General features: G+C 42.2%; 1 protein-coding gene across 3 annotated transcripts in view; it reads left to right on the top strand.

Moving 5' to 3' along the window:
- The first annotated feature begins 2,939 nt into the window (after positions 1 to 2,939).
- fzd3a (frizzled class receptor 3a) overlaps positions 2,940 to 22,388 on the top strand; it is a 32,692-nt gene continuing 13,243 nt past the window's right edge. For 2 of the 3 annotated variants that reach the window (XM_061746575.1, XM_061746573.1), the window contains exons 1-5: positions 3,125 to 3,341; positions 4,065 to 4,586; positions 17,636 to 17,832; positions 19,349 to 19,811; positions 21,982 to 22,281. In XM_061746575.1, coding sequence (XP_061602559.1) covers positions 4,386 to 4,586; positions 17,636 to 17,832; positions 19,349 to 19,811; positions 21,982 to 22,281 — 1,161 coding nt within the window. In that variant the 5' untranslated portion in view covers positions 3,125 to 3,341; positions 4,065 to 4,385. Of the gene's footprint in view, positions 3,070 to 3,124; positions 3,342 to 4,064; positions 4,587 to 17,635; positions 17,833 to 19,348; positions 19,812 to 21,981; positions 22,282 to 22,388 lie in introns of those variants that run through there. The other variant, XM_061746574.1, reaches the window with a different exon arrangement.

The raw sequence follows: 22,388 nt of genomic DNA, 5'->3' as shown, positions 1-22,388 counted from the left end.
AAGGACATCAACCTCTTCATATCAACCCAATATGAGCCTCCTTACACTGGCTCCCTGGAAAAGCCAAAACAGAGTTTAAAGTCCTCCTCCTCACCTACAAAGTCCTGAATGGTCAGGCTCCATCCTACCTCAAATAACTCATAGTTCCCTACTATCCTGCAAGATCACTTGTGATTCCTACAGTCTCCAAGAGCAGAATGGGAGGCAGATCCTTCAAATTTCAGGCCTCTAACCTCTGGAATAATCTTCCAGTCTTGTTCCGAAAGGCGGACACACTCTCTGCCTTTAAGAGTAGTTTTAAAACCTTCCTCAGTCAGAGTCAGCTAGCCTGATGTTACTGTGTTTTTTGGATGTTTTGCTGTTATTTGGTTTCTCCGATGCTGATGTTTTCTGATGCTTGTGTTTTATTTTATGATGTATATCTGATCACTTTTATCACTGATGCTGATCTTTTTCTGATGCTTATGTTTTTATACGTTATTTTATGATGTGTTTTATCTGATCACTTTTATCTCTGTTTTTTGTGTTGTGAAGCGTCATGAGATTATCTTTGTTATGATTTGACGCTATACAAATAAATTAAATTGAATTGCCATCATCCAGTCTGTTCTTTGCACGTTCATCACTGTCTGGTTTGGATCGGCCACCAAACTGGACAGGCACAGACTGCAACTGACAATCAGGTCTGCAGAGAGGATAATTGGGACTAACCTCCCATGTATCCAGGACCTGTACCGGTACAGGACCAGGAAACGGGCAGGTAACATCTCTGCAGACCCCTCACACCCAGGACAAAGTCTGTTCCAACTCCTCCCCTCTGGACGGCGCTACAGAGCACTGTACGCTAAAACCTCCAGACTCAGAGACAGTTTCTTCCCCCAAGCTGTTGCTCTGATGAACTATCAACACTCAGAGTCTCAGAGTAATCAACCACTGTTTAATAATAATAATAATAATGACCACAATCATATGCTGTAACAATACACCTTTCAATAACCATGTCTACCTCATGCTGCTGCACCTTTCACTTTTTTTTTTAATTGTATATATGTTAATTCGAGCTGTAATTTGTCTATTTACTGTACAGTGAGCGAAAATAACTGGAGTCAAATTCCCTGTCTTGTTCGACCTGACTCTGCCAATAAACCTGACTCTGATTCTGATGGCATCTTTACCTCCAACCCCACATAACAGTGATAAGCAAACTGCACTGGGTCCTGGAAGAGGCTTGTTCTCCTACTATGCCAATGAAAGTCTCCCCAGGATGTTCATGATGTGAAATGCAGGGGTCATTTCTGATTTTCACCACCAAAAGGACATTAGAAACTGGATACCCCACTGCAAACAGCAGCTCTGCAGCTCGGCTGAAGGAGTGGAGAACCATAACGAATCATTTTGGAAACTTTTTAAGCTCCCTTCCCTGATCCACGCCAAGGAGCTACAGTCACCCGCGATGCGTCACTGAGAGGCATCGCAGGGCCTTCCTCCCCGCTGCGTCAGACTGTACAACCAGGCCTGCTCACAGTAGTTAACAGACAATAATAACATGTGCAATAACCATATGTGCAATAACCATATGTGCAATATCTGTCTACCTCACACACATCCTACCTGCTTTTTTTGCACTGTTTTTCTTTCTTTTCCTGTACTGCACTACTTTTTTATTTTTCATTCCACTGTTTATATTTGGTAATTATGTATTTTTTACTTTTTTATTTACCATTTCCCTGCATGTGTGTGTTAAGTGTACTGCTGCTGCTCAGAGTGAATTTCCCCATTGAGGGAGAAATAAAGGATAATCTTATCTTATCTTGTTTAGCTGCCACAATGTGCACAATGTTTTTTGGTGTTGTGTTGCTTTTTTTGTGTTGTCATGATTAAATAAACTTCATTCATTCATTCATTTGTAGTTAGATGTACTTTCTAATTTTAAAGGGGACCTATTATGGCATCTAATGTCTATTTTAAACAGGCCTTGAATGACTTAAAAACAAGCTTTTGATTGTTTTTGCTAAATAAAAAGAAAAAAAAAGAAATTCAGCCTCTGAGCCATGTCTTTATCTTCCCATTCTCTAACCTCATTATCTATGAGGGATTCTGAGTGGGCGGGGCTATGATAATGAGGCTCTGTGCTGATTGGCTGCCTGAATGACGCGATACACCGCTACGAAAAAATGGCGGAAGCTCTGGCCGGCGGAGTTACCGTGTCTTCACTGCATGCGATGCGAGCGAGCGTCAGCGACAAAATCAATTCCTTTATTTTCTTTTGGACTGTCCTAACTGGCGCAGCGTTTTGAGCTGAACATTTTTCGGACGCCCTGCTTCTATTTTCTTCCTGTCGCTTGCGTTGAAAGCGCTGTAGGAAACAGTCATGGATGAGGAACGGCTGATCCAGTTAGTTGAAATGAGAAGTTATCTCTATGATACCTCCTCATTTCACTACAAAAACCTCAATAAAGTGGCAGCTGCTGAAGGGAGATGGACAGAGAGCGTCTGATGTTAAGCAGTGCCAAGCGATAGTCGGACTCTTGCATGCAGTTAGGACACGGTGTTTAGTTGTGGGCGTGGTTTGCATTTTAGTTACGTAACGAAAATGCGCAGAATCTGAACGGCTCGTAGAAGCCACATGACACTGGACGGCTCATCCGGGCGGCTGTACAGACACTGCAGAATTTGGTTGCTTTCCTCCTTCTCTGAGTTGGCAGGCTGAGGGGAGACCACTTTATATATGTTAAAGCAAGAAAAAACGTGTTTTTTTTCCTGATAGGTCCCCTTTAATTCTAAGTGGGCTTTATTAGCCTTTTTGAGGAAGCTTTTAATTTGGCGGGTCTGACAGGAAGTGATTTTGAAAATATGGCCAACTTAAGGCTCTGCGGGGAGGAGGTGAGGCGGGGAAGGGGAGTAATGGAGTAGGAGGAGTGGGAGGAGTGGGAGGAGTAGGAGGGGACGGAGGAAGAGGAGAGGAGGTGAGCAGGGCGCTGCTGGACGACATCCACTCATTGTTAGCACCTCGAGGAGCGACGGAGCACCTCGTTCATCCCGCACACGGACCTCCGACGGAACGTTCAGGTAAAGCTTCAAGCTTCAATTAATCACCGCGTCCACGCCGGTGGGCGGAGTCAGTGGCCACCTCAGTCACCGCCCGGTTCGTTTGCGGTGACCGGCGGCACCGGTGAGCACAGCGGGCGGCTGCATCAGTCGGGACGCACTAACCGTCATCTTTTGTCCGGAGCCGCTGGAGCTGCTTCACTCTGCCATTAAAACCAGAGACATTAATACATATAATATGTCTGTGGTTAAAACACCAGGGATTCACGGTTAATACGAACTAACTAACCCAGGTAACGGGGGAACGAACGGTCACATTTAAGTATTTACAATTTAAATTCACCTGCACTAGTTTGAATTTAATGTTTAAATTCACCTGCACTAGTTTGAATTTAATGTTGTTTAAATTCACCTGCACTAGTTTGAATTTAATGTTTAAATTCACCTGCACTAGTTTGAATTTAATGTTGTTTAAATTCACCTGCACTAGTTTGAATTTAATGTTGTTTAAATTCACCTGCACTAGTTTGAATTTAATGTTGTTTAAATTCACCTGCACTAGTTTAAATTAATGTTGTTTAAATTCACCTGCACTAGTTTAAATTAATGTTGTTTAAATTCACCTGCACTAGTTTGAATTAATGTTGTTTAAATTCACCTCTATAGAAAATTCGTTTTTTTTTATATATAATTTTTAACGTCCCTCGTGTCTGTTAATTTGTAATGCAATTACAAAGTAATTTAGTAAACTTCCCCGTCAATTAACAAAAATTCAAGGACAAATAAAGCTGGAAACATATAAATATTTAGGTAATGTGAACATCTCGTTTTTTTTGTTTGATTTTTTTCATCAGTTAATGACTTTTAATGCATTTGTTTTGCTATTTAACCAATTTTCACTCCCCCTTTGAGGCCTAAATGCTATTTTCAAACTATTGTAAGTGGGTTATCTTCTTGTGTTGTGTTATTTGATTCAATTATTGTAAAATGCTTGTGCTCTGTTCTCATGATTGCAGGTTTAAGGCCATGAATTTTCTTCAAAGCATCGTCTGTGTGCAGGAAGGTGGAGTTTGAGCGTTTTGGCCTCTTAAAGCCCCACAGCATCCCTCAGATGGTCCGCTGTGATCCGGTGTAGATCTGACCGGGATCTCCACGGTGATGGATGCTGCCAGCTTCAGCCATGGCCTTGTCGGATTACGCCGCCCGGCCCGGACTGTTTCTCTGTGATCTGAGCAGGAGGGAGACTCTTCACGGACCGTCCTCGTTTTACATGTTAACAGGGCTCAAACCGGCTTCCTAACCAGCCGCCTCCCGGGTCTCCTCTGTCCGGACCGGCGATGGATCTGCTGTGGGCGCTGGCCGTGTCCATGCTGACGGCGTGCGTCGCCATCCCCATGGACGCGGCAGCAGGGAGCCACAGCCTCTTCACCTGCGAGCCCATCACTCTGCGCATGTGTCAGGGATTGCAATACAACTCCACCTTCATGCCCAACATAATGAACCACTACGACCAGCAGACGGCCGCTCTGGCCATGGAGGTACGCTACACTGATGTGAAAAGATGCAAAAAGCTTTGCCCAACTGACATTTCATTTGTTAAAATGTCAGTGACTACGTTTACATGCAGTCAAAATTCAGGTTATTGCTAATATTCCGGTTACTGAAACATTGGGAATAATCTGTTTCCATGTGTGAGCAAACAGGGTTATCCCTGTATACATGGTAATTAATCATTTGGGATATCTGGATCAAACCAGCGACGTGCAGAGAATATCATGACGCAATTCCCGTCATTTCCACTTCTTCTTCCTGTATCCAAATTCAAAACAGATGCTGCTTCGCGCAACTTTTCGCTCACCTTCTTGTAAATCTCACTATCCCGGTACTTTCTACCATCTACAAATGCAGAAATGTTCATATCCTTCATTACATTTATAAAGTGATTAGTCTTCTCCTGGTCTTGCGTTTCTCCGTGTTTATAAGAACTTCCTGGACTCAAAAGACCAGGATTCCTTGCGAACAGAGCATGCACAGAAAACAAATTCATGTTCCGTTTGATGGGGATATCCCGTTTGGCGTCTACATGACCAAATATTTGGGTTTTAAAAGGAGTAACCCAGGGGTCATATTCTGGTTTTTAAAAACCGGAATATGAGCAAATTCAGGTTATTCAAAGGGGTTATTGGTGTTTACACGGCCGTGCAAATTCGGGTTATTCCTAATATTCCGGTTTTAAAAGGGTTATTGGTATTACTGCATGTAAATGCAGTCATAGATAAAGGCGGGGGGTTGAAAACCGGTTCCACCCAAATACAGAAAAACAAGAAGAATCAGAACCGTGTGGCTCTAAACTAGTCCCGTTATTGATGATGGCAGGAGTTGAAAATATTCAAAGCAAATCAGCGAAGAGACAAAAGGGGTAAAACATTTATTTTGAAAAGGCCCAATGGAGCGAGTGACCCAGTTTTGTGTAGCCTCATTGTGGTTGAAGTGGAGACGCTGGTGTACCTGCAGAGGTGTTACGTTACTGGTTATTGGCAGTGTTCTTGGAATTTGAGACTGTAAGAGAGTTGAATTGAGGCTAAAAACCAGCGTGGGCGTGGTGGCTGAGCGGTTACGGAGGTGGCGACGGAGGTGAGCCCCCCTGAGTACCTGAGCAAAGCACTTCACCCCCCACCTGCTCCCCGGGCAGACAGATGGTAGCTCCTAGTCTAACTACTGATGGGCTGAAAACAGTCCCACATTTCTCGAAGGGGATTAATAAAGGGTCAAATTAGTACTTATTATTATTATTATTATTATTATTATTATTATTATTTCCTCCTTGGATCATTATACAGAATTGTAAATTGCAATGGTGGATGACATCACTGCTCATTATTGGTCATAGATATTGTGTTGACATGCAATTCAATTTTTTTTTTCCTTTTTTAATGAATAAAAAGATCTGCACAACAACAGGATTAACTGAAACGCAGACTTTTGTAATAATTTTTAACATATTGGCGGTTTATCTGCCAAATTTTACCCATAATCATTTAATAAATAAAATATAATCCTGGGTGAATCGGAAGAAATGAAAAGAAATACATAATTTAACTCAAAAGTAATAGATAAGTATTTTTGACCTCATCAGTGATGTTGCAGATGTAAAATACTGCATTAAATAAACCAGTAATATTTGTTTTTATTTTTGTCCTAAAACTAATGATTGATGAATGATCTTTATTAAATAGGCTTTAAAAAACTAGTCATGATTTTAATACTATTTTCTTCCTGTGCCATGTAAGTTGCAAGATCCTAATTGCTTAATATGTCATTGTCTTTTTTTTTTTTTTTTCAAATAATTATCTTAGTTAATAATCTCTCATAATTTTTTTATATTCTTGCGCTTCTATTAGATAGGAGTGGTATAGACATGCAGGAAATGGGGGCCAAGGACGTTGTGAATTATCTTTAATTCAGGTGTGACTGAGTTTCAGTGGCGGTTAAATGTGTTGCTCAGTGACGGCAGTAAACGGCCTCGTATACGACCGGACCAGAACTTTCCCTCATCTGTTCGCTGTGTTCCCAATAATCAGGGATTCATAAGTATGTTCCTTTCCCTTTGCTTTTTCTGAGGTGAAAGTCAATTACTAATTAACATACATTTTTAAGCATGTCCCAGTTTCTTCTCTATAGTAATTTTTTAGTTTAATCTGATGAAACCTACGGAGTATCTGCCACGCCTGCGTACATCTGAACATCCTGGTATGTTTGACCTCAGTTAGCTATGTCACAGGAAGATGTCAGGTTTATGTTACCTACAGTAAATCGTTGTTGTGTGCTAATAAAACCATTTTGTGCAAGTTTATCTCTGCATTAGGTTTTAACATTTTTCTTACATGTTTTTAAAATAAATATTGCGTTTTTGTATACCTCATTCTTACTACTAAAACTTCAGTGACCTTTACAGAACATTGCATTTATGTATTTGTTTTTATAGATATATGAAACAGAATTTGACACATCTGGAGTTATAAACCGATTCAGTAACAGACGGCACATCTGTCTCCGTATGTTGCAGTCTGCAGGACAGGAGTTGGTACTGTAACGACTCTCTTTTACTCGCTATGAATGTGGTTTATCTGCGTCTGCTGCACTGTCTGCCTCCCGGACGCCAGCAGCTACTAAACCAAACCAGCCAACTGCTACGTGCTGGGAGTTGATTATATCTGAGCCCTCGCCTACTTCATTTCTTCTCTTCTAGCTCCAGGGCCTGGGAGTGTATTACCAAAACATTAGGAAGAAAATACATTTTTAATATTTGTCCCTTCAGGCCGTAGGAATGGCGCATTTTAAGCACCAGCGATTTGACGGGGAGCATTGTTCAAATGCTGCACATCGCTCATGTTTACTGATAGACTGAATTAATTTGTGGGGACTTCTCAGGTCTACCGTCGGTCACCAAAGCTGCTTTACATAACAGGCTTTTGAGTGGTTGGTCTTCAAAGACGAGGCGAAGTCGATGCATAACAGTTTGGTTTTTATGCAGGTGATGGATTAAAGCTAACATTTTAACGACCCATATAAAAGGAACGTGTTTGGCTTTGTTTCCTCTTTAGAAAATAGTCCTGCCTTTCAACATATGTAATCTTGGTTAGGTTTATTTTTTTTATATACAGTGATCCTGATATAGACTGATTGTTGGTAAATTACTGGCAAATCTGCACCAGAAGACTAAACTCTCTGCCCGTCTGTGTCACTTATCTCTGTTTATGGATTTATGCACTTTCATTTTCTCCTGCTTCTTCCGCCACACGTCCCCTTGGACCCAGCCGCCCCCCGCCCCGCCTGGCAGGGCAGTGATGTCTGCGTGACACCCTGCCAGCCATCTGTGCTTCTTCCACCTCTCTGTACTCACAGACTCATGAGTGAGGGATAGATGGAGATGCGGAGGGCGGGGAGGGGCCGTGTACCATGAAAATCCAGGGTTACGTAACCTCTGAACATGCAGCACACGCAGCATCACGCCACAGCTGCGCTGCTCTCTGGGCCTGGACCCGTAAACGCTCTCATGTCTGCGCTCATACAAGCATCCAGACTGATTTTTGGTGGTTGGCTTTTTTTACGGCCGATCTCGTGTGTGCTGCAGTCAACAGCGAGAGGAACTTCTGGTTTCGACGGTGTTCACTTTGATTGGTCATGGATTCACGACTAAGTCTCTTTTAGAGCTCAAAAGCTCTTGTTGGGCTTTGGAAACACATGCAAACCCAATAGGTTCCAGATCATGGAGACTTCCCCTCTGTTTGGCACTTGTTTCCTTGATAACTCGGCCCAGATCCAGTTCTTGGGAGAATTCAAAGCCTGTAAGACGTTAAGGACAGCCAAAAGAGAATTGACAGTTGATTTTAAAGGGAATTAGGTTTGCTGAATAGCCATGATAATGATGATGAATGCCTTGCACCGTGGAGAAACTGAGAGTTGGATGCGAATCAATGCCTGCCGTTCTTGCAGTTTTTGTTTAAACCCCTGAAGTGGGGTCTTTTCTGATTTTTCTTTTTTTTCATGGCTCCTTTCCTGGCGTTTTCCATCCTAAGTTCTTGGGGTTGAAAAGTGGAGCAATTTATCATCATATTGTTAGTTATAAAGCTTTAAAAACGTGTCAAACTACTTTTTAATGAGGGTTTTATTAGTCTTTTTGTGTAAAGTAGCAGTAATGCACGAGTATGCTTGTGTCCTGGAGTTGCACAGCGAACCGCAGTAGACTGGGCGTCCACATGCGTAAAGGACTCATTTAAATTCTGCTTCAATATTGCTCTAATGCAGTTTTTTTTTTTACACTTCTCTCTGAATGGAGGACAAAAAACTGCTCTAATGTTCTTGTGTTTATCCTCTTTCAGTCTGTCATTGCTGACCGCCATACGACCTCCCAGCTGAAATGGGACAGCGCCTCAGGGCTTGGGAATTGGCTAATATTTTTTTACCCCAACGATACTGTGCCACACTCACATAAGATAAGTGAGAGCGTGGCAGATTTAACTGGCATTACAAAAAGAAAGAAAATAAATGGTCTGAAATCCCATTATTTGGACATAGATGCTCTCTGCAGCTCCTAAATGTATTCAGAGCAGCGTGGGCTCATCACAGGAAATCAATTAAGCTGGTATGAACTGTCTCTGACACCCAAAACAGATGGCATTTGGTTCACTTTTCAGGGATGTACAGTGAGTCGGTTCAGACATTTTAGGCTACTATATTTACATATTTGTCATGGGAAAAATGGAAAAGATTGGTCTTGACGATGCTACTTAACGTGCATCTTTGTTTGTAAACTTCAAACTACAGGTATGACCATGGATGAGAAATCTACAGCTAATAAAAAAAAAAACCCAATAATAATTTTTTACATAGTATTATTATTATTAGTATTATGTTTGATTTTGCATTAATTAAATAATTACACCACCATGTCTGTTTTACAATAATTAACAGACATTAGTCCTCAAATTTGTCACAAAGGACTTGCCTTTTGTTAAACGGGTAACATTTATCTAACAGACTTTGAATTGGGCTCTAAATTCATATATTTGTTTTTGCACAATTGTAAAGACGGCCGATTGTACATGCTAAACCTGGACTTCGGTGACTATACGTCATATTTTAACAGGTGACAAAACCTGAAAAGCACTTGCGTGTGTTGGTTACCGTGGCAACAGTAAATTGAACGGTGGGTCTACCTTAACTGGAGCTTGTGTTGTAGTAAAGGTTTGGTGCTGATGATTGGACTTTGAGCTGGATGAAAGATGGCAAGTATCTTCTGCTGCTCTGGACTTTTCTTTGATGGATATCCATGTGGAACTTCATGCTGACATATTTCCGGATTTTTATTTTCATTTTTTTTTTTCACCGAAAATAGTATCATTCATCATTATATCCACCACAGCTGCCATAATTATGTCACTGAATTACTGAGATGTGCTTTCGCAGAAAAATGATGTCATGAAGTCCGTGTGTGAAACAGGTTAGGTCATATAAGATGCAATTTTTACTTCACGAATCAGGGACACATTAACACTGGATTAATGTCATAGACGTCCTCTGTAATCATTACAGTTACCACAGGAATGCAGGTGATACAAGTCTCTCGTGAACGGAGGGATCGGCTGATGGAGGCAGGTTCCCACAAGGCAACATGTTTGGTCGTCTCAGACGGAAGGAGATTCATCATCATGTCCCACGTTGTACGATGGTGACATGATGGGTGATGCCATGACCCCCGTCTCGCTGGTCCTGGGACCAAACGTTGCCCACGAAATCCTACGACTATATTGAAGGGCCAATTAAAATGTAACTTGAAACCTGGCACAATTCCTTGAAAAAAAAGCTAAAACTAAATTAAGCTTGATGAGACTGGTCACGTGATCCCTTGGTTTTGAAGCCTGTATTTTTATTTATTTTTTATAAGGGGGCATCCGGCAGAAACACGCTCGGCTCATGTCAATCACAGTTAGCTTTGGCTCGCAGCTCCTTCAGCGAACCAACGAAATATCGGCAGAGCTGCCGTCAGACGTTTACAGCAGAATATACCGTTTAACGAGTCGACTCAACGGCTAAATCCTAACTGATCATTGTGTTTAGCCGATGCTAGGGAAATACAGATGAGTGGTTGATTCGCTAAGTGATAATTGCTAATAATTGTCTGAATCGACTGTCAATGAATTATATTAGAAATACATGTATTGCTTGATATAAAGTCTCCTGGCTTCGTATAAAAAAAATGCAACCCCCTCAGAATTGTCATGGACGTGAAATCAAACGATTGAGACCAAAATGTTTGTTTTTTTTGTTAAACCAGACTGTAAATACGAGTCTGTGTGCGCCATTCTTGACGTTTTACCCTTAACTGAGCAGATCTGAGTCGTACAGTGTGAGATGTAATGATCTTAAAAGAGTTCAAAAAGCCTGAAGAGAGTTCAGCGACATGAAACTGTCTCGATGGAAGGGATGAAGGTCTAATAAAGGCCAGACGGACCCGCTGGGGGTCAGGGCCAACTGGAAATGTTAATTATATTCGATTCATAACCAAGCTTGTTGCGTTGGTGAGATTTAAAAAAAAATGTTATCTTGCCTCCCTGAAACATGGAAACTGATCAATGGCCTGTCTCTAATCAGCTCAATCACACTTCCTCTCATTTAGGTTATTAAATCACCAACATGTGTCTTGTTGCCGTTTCTGTGAGGAAAAACCCCGTAAAACGCCAGCGTTTCTGGATGAATCGAGTTGTTAAAGACAAGTATGGTCTGTGTTGATGTTCTCCGTGAGGCGTCGGGGCAACTCCGCCGAGGAAATCAAATCAGCAGTGTCCTTTTAAAGTGCTGTGTGTCAGACGTTTGTAGTGTTAGCTGGGATACATCTTTACTTACCAGGCACACACACATGCACACACAACATGCTCTGATAAATCCTACCCAGCGTGACCCGCACCATAAAAGAGCCTCTTGTTTTATTTAATGTCCAACACCGTGTTTATTGGCTGTGGAGTGAATAAGAAGCACATCCAGAGAGAGAGAGAGAGAGAGAGAGGCGCTGGTCCACAACAAGGTGTGTGTGTGTGTGTGTGTGTGTGTGTGTGTGTGTGTGTGTGTGTGTGTGTGTGTGTGTGTGTGTGTGTGTGTGTGTGTGTGTGTGTGTGTGTGTGTGTGTGTGTGTGTGTGTGTGTGTGTGTGTGTGTGTGTGTGTGTGTGTGTGTGTGTGTGTGTGTGTGAGAGAGCGAGAGAGAGAGAGAGTAAAGGGATATTACACACTGTCTAAAGCACAGCGTTTTCAAACACTTTCTTAGTCCTAAATGACACGGCTGATTGGTCGACCCATCCCTCCCTCTTTCTCACTTCCCTCCCGCTTCTCTTTTGTCCTCCCCCCTTCATCCCCAGCATAGGGCTCACCCGTTGCCCGGGAAACGCTCCCGATTGTGCCATTAACAAAAGCAGCCGAAGCGTTTTTTTTCCTCCCGGGAGGTGGTCCCCTCCGCCCTGCACCCTGACCTCCTCCAACTCCCCGTCCTTCTCCCGTCCTCCTCCCGTCCTCCGCCTGCTCCTCCCCGTTGATGCATCACTGGTCGCTATGGTGCTGAGCTTGGAAATTTGGAGATTTGGAAAGGAGGCAAAGAAGACGGGGGGGAGAGAAAATGTAGGCGGGGAGGGAGATGATGGGAAGAGAGGTGACTGGAAGGTATTTAGAAAAGAACAAATCATCACACACCATTTGGCCACAGAGGGCTGCTTTGTCAGCGATTCATCAGTCTCAGCAGCAGAGCGAGAGCCTTCATTAAAGACTAATTACTGTAGCGTCACCGAGGTACACGCAAACGCCACTGGATCCACTTAATTAGGCTGCGTTGAATTAATAATGAATATACCGATAATTCTGACAGAATTATCTCGGAACTGCACGAGGTGAAACTGAGGTCGAGACTGTTTTTCCTTGCAGCTTGAAAATTAGAGGTTTCATCAAACAAGAGTATGCGGAAATATGCAAAAAACCACAGTGAAAGTGAATAAATGTGCAGATTCACTGGATCAGACTGCTTGGTGGTCTGAAAAAATATTCCTTTGAACCAGACATAAAATTGTATTAATAGAAACATTTTGAATTATTTATTGTGCCAAATTTCAACCCTTAGAAAAAATCTTAAAACACCATTTACCAGCCTTTTAATAGTGTGTTTTTTAAGAAAGGTTTGTAGGTGCTCAGGTCTGAGCAGCTGGGACAGCTCAGGACCAGCGGGGCTTCCCAGTGGATCCTAACAGTCGTGTGGAGCTTGTGCTTCTCCCAGACCATCCTGTGGACTCTCCAGTCGGAGTTTGGGATCTGCAGAGCTTAGGAGCCAGGTCAATAGCTCTTTGTGGCGTTTCTTGAGCAGTTTTTGTGTCGTGGCAGCATTCATTGTCCTCATGGGGGGAGCTGCTGCCATTCATTCAAATGCCACAAACATGGTTTCCCAGCAGCACATGGCATTGTAATACGATGATCAAAGTAATTCACGATACCTGTCAGCCTTTGTAATGTGACCCAACTGTGTTTTTTTACTTCTCTCTCTTTCTTTATTTCTTTCTTTTGTGGGCACCAGGTTTTATTTTCATGTGGTGTCTCTTGGTTTTAACGTTACCAAGCATTAGATTGGATTTTGAGTATTTCAAACATTAGGGTGTCAGGAGTACTGGTGAAAAATTACTATGAATTAATTTGTCTTCTTTGCAGAATAAGGAATCTGTGACCTTTTACATATTGTGACATCAGTTTTTTTTCTTAAAAAAAACTATAACAAAAAAACCCCAGCGGAAAGCTTATTAGCATTTAACACCTCCCCCAACTGGTAGCGATGCTGACCTTCTCCCAGAGTCCCACGGTACGCTGTAACTCAAAGATTAATTGATGTCTGGCTGTGAGCGAGTCTATTTCCAGAGTGGGATATTAACTCCAGTTTTAGACATCAAAAACCTCCTTTTTTTAAATAAATAAGTAAAACTTCAACAGTTTCTAATGACTGTGGCTCTGGGATGGACATTAGCATACGTCTCCCCAGCGCTGCAGTACATTACATGCTCGGTTTTCTTTTACATGGCCATGACGGAGCTGTGGCCACTGACTGGTTCAGCAGCTGTTTGACTCATGGCGTTCATAGTTAGGGATGAGGATGCTTATTGTGGATTTAACTCTGCAAGAAAACACATGCTCCCTCTACAACAAGTTCAGTCCCGCCCACGCAAGCCAACATCCTGAACTGACTGTCAAAAATGGTTCATTGTTGATTCTGAAGAGATGAAAGAGGGATAAAAGGGCAGAGGAGGGATAGATGTGGACTAAAAATAGAAAAACTAATGTCATGGTGAAAAGGAAGAAGGGGGAATACGAGGCAAGGCCATCGCGGCTCGTAGCCCACATATTTACTCAAGCGTTTCTCTCTTTGTCGTACAGTAGAAGCATCGGTCTCTAAAGGGGAAGGTTTTAGCCTGAAGGAATCAAAACGGAGCGTGAGAGCGAGGCTGCAAACTCATTTTAACTGCATTAGGTTATGTGTGAGTGGTTATGGGCATGGAGTAATAGCTGTCACAGGACTGCTCGCTGGCAGCTGAGCCCAAGAGTCTCACGGAGGATAATCAGAACTCTGTATCGCGCTGCTGGCAGGGCGGAGCGAAATTCAGGATCTTCTGCTCCTCTCGGTTATTTGTCCAGAGGACAAAACGTACTCCAGTTTCCTTTCTCTCTCTGCTGTACCTGAACATTAGCTGTAACACAATACAGTCTGAAAGAATTCTTTTAAAGAGCAGCTATTGTTGGGAATTTTGCTGAGTTTGTATCGTCCTCTTGTGAGACTTTTGTGATTCCCAGGATCCTGCTGAGTGTTACCACGGTAACTATATCACACGTTTATACTGATGAGGTTCTGATTACTGCAGATGTTCAGATGTTTCTGCAGTGTTTCTTGAGAAATATATACCGTATTTTCAACACTATAAGGCACACCTTCAATGAATGATGTATTTTAAAACTGTTTCCATATAAAAGGCGCACCGCATTATAAGGCACTACAGTAGAGGCTGGGGTTACGTTATGCATCCATTAGACCAAGGGTCGGCAACCCGCGGCTCTTTCATCCTTATACTGCGGCTCCGAGTGGCTTGGGAAAATAAATTACAAAAAAAAAAAGTATTTAATTAAAGAGTATTTTATTTGTGTTAGTTCTTTAATATTTTAGTTCTAAGTTGGAAGATTATTGTGATCTTGAGATATTTTAGAATAGATATATTTTATTGTTTTTCGTCGCTCAAAATAAACGCCATAAGCCGGAAAGCCGGTATACCCGCCAAAAAAAGCCATCCATTCGTCGCGACTTTCAACCCCAGCAAGGTCAAGTATGGAGAAATGTAGAAAAGAAAGAAAAGAAAAATATCTGAAGAAAATCGAACATTCAATATTGATTCATGTATAAGGCGCACCTGATTATAAGGCGCATGGTCAGCTTTTGAAATAATTGAAGGCTTTTAGGTGCGCCTTATAGTGCGGAAAATACGGTACTTTTATTCTTCATTTTGCAGCCTTCACATCGAAACCCACTGCTGATGAGCTAATGCACAGTTACCATTAACTCATTATTGATAATTGATTACATGGATTGATCATCTCCTGAACACAGTAGATGGTTTAAGAAGCCCTAACGTGCTTTAAAGCGCTTCCTGTCGCAGTATTTCTGACTCGAGGCTTTATTTCATGGTTAATAATATTAAAGACAGAAATTCCTCCTCAGTTTTTGGCCTTTTTTCTCCTGCCGGCCTGCCAGCTCCATCTCCATCATTCATTACCCCTCCATGTGTGACCAAACCATCTCAATCCAGCCTCTCCTACTTTATCTCCAAGACATCTGGATGTTTTTAATCAGCTCCATCCTGGTCACGCCCAAAGAAAATCCTGACATCTTCATCTCCAGTTCTGCTTCCTGTCACTTAGTCTGATATCAGACTAGAAAAATACTCTGCAGACTTTAACAGCAGGTAGTGGATGATGATGATGATGTGCAGCAGTTCCTGTGTGGTACTGAGGTGAATCACTGTACCAGTTATGATTCGATTTCTTTTGTTACTCAGTGGAGCAGGATGACTGCATGGATCTGCAGAGAGATTACACAATCGACTGGCTGACTGATCACGGTTATGACAGGCATTTACTGCAGCTTAATCTATTCTATGCATTTTAGAGCGTGTTTGAATAGTCTGAGCTTAGACTGGCATCGTGGAGTGTGAACATCAATCACCGTCCTTTCATCCTCGATCTCATAACGGAGGTGTGCGTGAGCCAGGAAAATTACGTGAACGAGGTGACGACAAAAGCTGCATCAGTGTTTTGCGCTCCGCGGTTTAAAGGCCAAGAAATACAGCCGTTACAATCCTTTTTACGTAAAGGCATCACATCATGTGGGTGGGCAGGAACGCTGCTGCCAGGAGATGCAGACATACGGGGGGGGCAACTGTGGCAGCAGTCACTTCAAATCTGATTAGAATCATTCTGGAAAACAAGTGAGGGGACATGATCTAAATCCTGCATCACTGCAGATCTACATCAACGGAGACGGACCGGTGCTGCAGACCGGATGCTGCGAGACGTAAACGAGCAGGTTCATTCAATTTAACCTCTAAATCAGTGGTTCCCAACCTTTTTTTCCTTGCCCCCCCCTACTTGTGTCTAAGACCAGCCAGGCCCCCCGACCCCTACGTACTAGCACCAATAGAGTAAAGTGATTCGTTAAAAATCTTTAATTGAAAAAATGAACATTAATTATGTTTTTTTTATGCATTTCTCTTTGGTTTACCCTGTACAGATACAACTTTTTTTTCTCACCTTCATTTTGTGTCACCAATGTATAAAATACGAACAAAAACATAAAATCATTTCTGAAAAATGTCTTTTAATATGAGAGCAAAATTTTTCAATATTTTTCCTTCAACAACTTGTCAGAGTAGTAGTATGAATAAATAAAATACTAAGTGGGTTTATACAGACTTGGATTACAGTATTCCATTAGGTGTGTTATTATGATTTTTTTTTTTTAAATTTATTTAACATGTGCAAATAAAATTTTTACAACTGCATATCTTCAAAGCAGACAAAGATTCGCGCCCCCCCCAGAGATCTCTGGCACCCCCCCAGGTTGGGAGACACTGCTCTAAATGGTCGTGAAGTTGGGATGGACTTGCTGGTTGGCTCGATAAATGCTCTTTTGTTCAAAATTGACTGTAACTGGCCCTCTTTTGTGTTTCGAAGAGCTAGATATAAATGCGGCCTCATTATTTTAGCAAACGATCAGGTATTAGATATCCCCGACAGATTAATCAGCACACAGAGGATGTTATGTTATCTCAAGAAGAAAGTGGGGGATTTAATATGTCCTCCAACAACCAGAGACAAGGCCCCTCCCTCACTTTCCTCTCCCCTCCCCCCCGGGGTCCCTGTCTGTCTCATCAGCCTTCTGTCTTTACATTTCGGGGGGGAGGGTACATGATTGACTTGGGTGTGGCTGGAGGGTTTTTCTTCTGTTACCATAACGCAACGTAAATATCGGTGCAAATGAACACAAACACACATTCATCCATCTTCTGTTAGTCTCTTAGTCACGTGTTTATGAAGTGTTTGTAAACCGAAACTTGACCCACGGATGTTTTCTGGCCCGGCGGTGGCGGTTTATGCGCGTGACAGCGTTTTGCGGGTGTGTTAGGATGTCAATAATATACTTCCGCTGGTACTTTTGTCCCCGTGAGCGAGTGTATGCGCATTGTCAGAGCGTGTCAGTCAGGCCCAGCATGGTCCTGGCCGCAGCACAAAGGCCCCGTCTGCAGCAGCAGAGGCCTGTGTGTGTCGGGGGGGGAGACAGGACTGGGGGGGGGGGTCAGGAAAGGGGCCAGAGTTGTTTTCAAGGACTCATCTCCAGAAATGTCGTTTACCACGCTCCACTGATCCTTTTGTCTGGTGCCGATCTGAAGATGGGTTTGATTTGCTGTCGATTTGTCTTCATGTCACCTCTAACTCTCTCCCTCTCTCTGCGTCTTGGTGCAGCCGTTCCACCCGATGGTGAACCTGCAGTGCTCTCCGGAGCTCAGGATGTTCCTCTGCGCCCTCTACGCCCCGGTGTGCACGGAGTACGGCCGCATGACGCTGCCCTGCCGCCGCCTCTGCCTGCAGGCCAAGAGCGACTGCTACAAGCTGATGAGCATGTTCGGCGTCAGCTGGCCGGAGGAGATGGACTGCAACAGGTTGGTGCAGCGGGGGTGGGACGTCACACCCTTCTGTTACAGAGGACGTACTAGTGACCCTGAAGCAAGGAAACTTCATTTAGCTCAAGTAAAACAACTCCAGCACAAAAAAACCAAAACAAACATCTTTAAAGTGTTCGCCAGTCACATTACTTTTGAATAGGGATGTCCCGATCCGATCACTTTGTTCCACACTTGATCGAAATCAGATGTTGAATCCCGATCAGGGATCGGATGTATATTTTATACTCATTATTTTGATCAACGCATCAAACAAACAATGGAAAAAATGTTAAACAACCGGTGTATCAGGAGCAACGGCTCCACGTAATTTTGAGCAACAATGCTAATATGAAGAAAGCTATTGGTGAGGTGGGGGTGCGGAGTGTGGGCCGTGTCACGTGAAGTGAGATCAATAAAGTTGTTTTTGTGGTGATCTACACACAGCGGTGTTACAGCAGAGGTAAATAAATAAAAGTTAAGTTACAATGGTGAGTGAAACCCGAAGGAAGCGTCTGTGTCGACTTCCTCAGCTGAGCGTTCAGAAAAACGCCACAGGCGGCGTCATTCAGGCGCGATGGACCGCGAGGAAGATTGTAAATCACTTCAAACACAAACGTTTTATTCTTTAAGCCAGAAAAGGACAGTAAGAAGTTAAGAGTCTGAAAAACACATAACTGCCGTACTTTATGACACTGTTGCTCTTTTATTTGCTTATTTGTTTACATGCCTGCTGGGTATTTTAAGTTGAGCTGCTGTTTTTATTCAAATTTATGTTTAAATTTGCACTATTTGTACTAGTTAATAGTTGCACTATGATTACCGTATTTTCTGAATTATAAGCCGCATCCGCTCTATTTAAAAAAAAAAAAAAAAAAAAAAAGATCTGCAAGCTGCAGATATTTATGTTGTTAGATTAGATATTAACTACATGTACAGAATGATTTTGAACTGTAAATGATGTACATGTTTGTACCTAAATAGATCCTTTCCTAACGGTGTCTTTTAACACGGCAGCAACTTTACTGATTAAAACGGGACAGAACCAAGAGAAAATAACCGGTATCTATTTATCTGTTTGAAATCTGCTTCTACTTCTATCTGCTAAAGAAGAAGTAGCGTATTCTTCTTTGCATTTATTTAGTCTTAGTTTTGATTCTTATTCCGGTTAGAGCGCCCCCAGCGGTGGAAGAAAAATCCACAGAATAGAATGTATAAGTAATGTAAAAGGCGCATGGTTGAAAACCTATAAAAAAGGTAGCGGCTTACAGTCCAGAAAATTGATTGTTCAAGCTTCCTCGAAGAAAACTGCTCCGTTTAAGTAAGCTAAATGATAAAATAAGGTGACTAAAATAAAAATGGGGGACAACCTGGATCTGTTTATTTTGCATTTGTTTAATTTTTTTTAATGTGTGACGAAAGTATCGGATCGGGACTCTACTTGTGAAGTTTGATTTCTGTAATAAGATGTCGTGAGTCTGAAAGGTTTGGCAGAGTCTTGGTTTCTCCTCTGCAGGTTCCCAGCCTGCGACGAGCCGTACCCCCGACCCGTGGACCTCCTGTCCAGCTCGGACGCCACCGACTCCCCCGTCTCCGTCCAGCGGGACTACGGATTCTGGTGTCCGCGCGAGCTGAAGATGGAGCCGGAGCTGGGCTACTCCTTCATGGGGGTGCGGGACTGCTCCCCCCCGTGTCCCAACATGTACTTCTCCCGCGAGGAGCTGGCGTTCGCCCGCTACTTCATCGGGGTGGTGTCCATCGTCTGCCTCTCCGCCACGCTCTTCACCTTCCTCACCTTCCTCATCGACGTGTCGCGGTTCCGCTACCCGGAGCGGCCCATCATCTTCTACGCCGTGTGCTACATGATGGTGTCGCTGGCGTTCTTCCTGGGCTTCCTGCTGGAGGACCGAGTCTCCTGTAACGCCGCGAGTCCCGGGAGGTTCAGGGCCTCCACGGTGACGCAAGGTTCTCACAACAAGGTCTGTTCTCTGCTGTTTCCTGTCTTTCATGTTTGTTTGTGTTTCCTCCACCATCTTCAGGGTTCATACATTTTGAAAAAACCTGGAAAAGTCATGGAATTTGAAAAATGTCATTTTCAAGGCCTGGAAAAGTTTTGGAAACATACAGGACTGTCTCAGAAAATTTGAATATTGTGATAAAGTTATTTATTTTCTGTAATGCAATTTTTTTTTTTTTTTTTTTTTTTTTTTTTAAATGTCATACATTCTGGATTCATTACAAATCAACTGAAATATTCAATCAATCAATCTTTATTTCTAAAGCCCTTTACAACACACAGGGTGACCAAAGTGCTTTCCATTAAAATCCACATAAAAACAAAACAATTTAAAAACAACATAATAAAACCATTAAAATTAAGTTAAGAATATATCACATCAATACTATGTATTAAAAGCCAGTCTAAATAAATAGGTTTTCAGTCTGGATTTAAAAACCCCAAAGTCAGTGATGGTGCGCATTTCTTGGGGCAGCTTATTCTAGAGCCTGGGTCCAGCTACTGAGAAGGCCCGATCACCCCAGAGTTTAGTCCTGGTCCTAGGGACTTCCAGCAGGAGCTGATTTGAGGACCGTAGGCCTCTAGTGGAGTTCTGAACACGCACTTGTTCACATAAATAAACAGGGGCAAGCCCATTGAGGGCTTTAAAAACAAAGATTAAAATTTTATATCAATTCTAAAAGAAACAGGAAGCCAGTGAAGAGCAAATAAAACCGGAGTGATTTGTTCACGACGTCGAGTATTAGTTAAAAAGCGTGCAGCGGCATTCTGAACAAGCTGAAGACGGCTAAAAGAAGACTTGGAGACACCAACATACAAAGCATTGCAGTAGTCAATTCTCGAGCTTATAAAAGCATGAATGGTTTTTTCCAAGTCTGCACGATTTAAGAATGGCTTTACTTTTGTTAAAACCCGTAACTGATAAAAACTGGTCCGGACCACGCTGTCAATTTGCTTGTCAAATTTTAAGCTGCTATCAAAAATAACTCTAACTCTAAATATTGAAAGCCTTTTATTATTTTAATATTGCTGATTATGGTTTACAGTTTAAGATTAAGATTCCCAGAATATTCAAATTTTTTGAGATAGGATATTTGAGTTTTCTGAAGCTGTAAGCCATGATCAGCAATATTAAAATAATAAAAGGCTTGCAATATTTCAGTTGATTTGTAATGAATCCAGAATGTATGACATTTTTGTAATTGCATTACAGAAAATCACAATATTCTAACTTTCTGAGACAGTCCTTTTTGGGGTGAACAGTAAGTTCACCCCAAAAGTTTTGGAAATGTCATGGAATTTATTTTTCTCACTTAATGATAACATTTACTAATAACAGCATATAAGGTAATATTTAAAATTGATCAATAAATATTTCGTATAGAAAAGTCTTGCGTGTTCTCACGCGTGACGTGTCGAGCATCTTGCAGAACGGTTATTATTACAGTTATATTAGATTACTATACAACATATACTACAACATATTGCTGGTATATCAGTGTTGGTTTAAACAAATGGTTTATTTTGTATAAAACCATAATTGTCATTAGATCTCCACTGTGGAGACTTTTTACATAGTTTTACACTGCCAAAACTCAAAATCTTAACAAGAATATTTGTCTTATTTCTAGTTAAAATGTCTCATTTTTAGTCAAAAAAAATCTCATTACACTTAAAACAAGACTCATCACTGGAAAAAACAACAATTTTCACCTGTTTCAAGTAGATTTTCACTTGAAATAAGTAGAAAAGATTTTTTTGCTTGTAATGAGAAGATGAATCTTGTCCCACTGGCAGATTTTTCTACTTATTTTAAGTTAAAATTGACTTGAAACAGGTGAAAATTGTCAAATAAGTTATTTTTCTGGTAATGACTCTTGTTTTAAGTGTAATGAGATTTTTTTGACTAAAAATTAGACATTTTAACTAGAAATAAGACAAATATTCCTGGTAAGATTTTGAGTTTTTGCAGTGTATTCCTATATTTCATTCATACATTGATGTTTTAGAGGTCATGTATAGTCATGGAAACTTGCTGCCAAGTCATGGAAAAGTCATGGAAACTTGTTGGTTAAAATGTGTATGAACGCTGCATCTTGAAATATCAGAATAATCTTCTCCCCGTGTTTCAGGCGTGCACGCTTCTCTTCATGGTGCTGTACTTCTTCACGGTGGCCGGCAGCGTGTGGTGGGTCATCCTGACCATCACCTGGTTCCTGGCCGCCGTTCCCAAGTGGGGCAGCGAGGCGATAGAGAAGAAGGCCCTCCTCTTCCACGCCTTCGCCTGGGGCGTCCCGGGCGTCCTCACCGTCACGCTGCTCGCCATGAACAAGATCGAGGGAGACGGCGTCAGCGGCGTTTGCTTTGTGGGGCTTTACAACCTGACGGCCCTGCGCTGGTTCCTACTGGCCCCGCTGGGCCTGGACGTGGTGGTGAGAGAGGCCTGCTGTCTTTGTGACCACTGGTTACAACCCGTCACTTCAGGTTCCACATCAATATGTTAGTTTATACATGGCGGCCGCAGGCCTATTTTCCTAAG

The sequence above is a fragment of the Cololabis saira genome, chromosome 18, assembly GCF_033807715.1.
Source record: "Cololabis saira isolate AMF1-May2022 chromosome 18, fColSai1.1, whole genome shotgun sequence".
Taxonomy (NCBI): Eukaryota; Metazoa; Chordata; class Actinopteri; order Beloniformes; family Belonidae; genus Cololabis; species Cololabis saira.
This window is presented reverse-complemented; position numbering and strand designations above follow the sequence as displayed.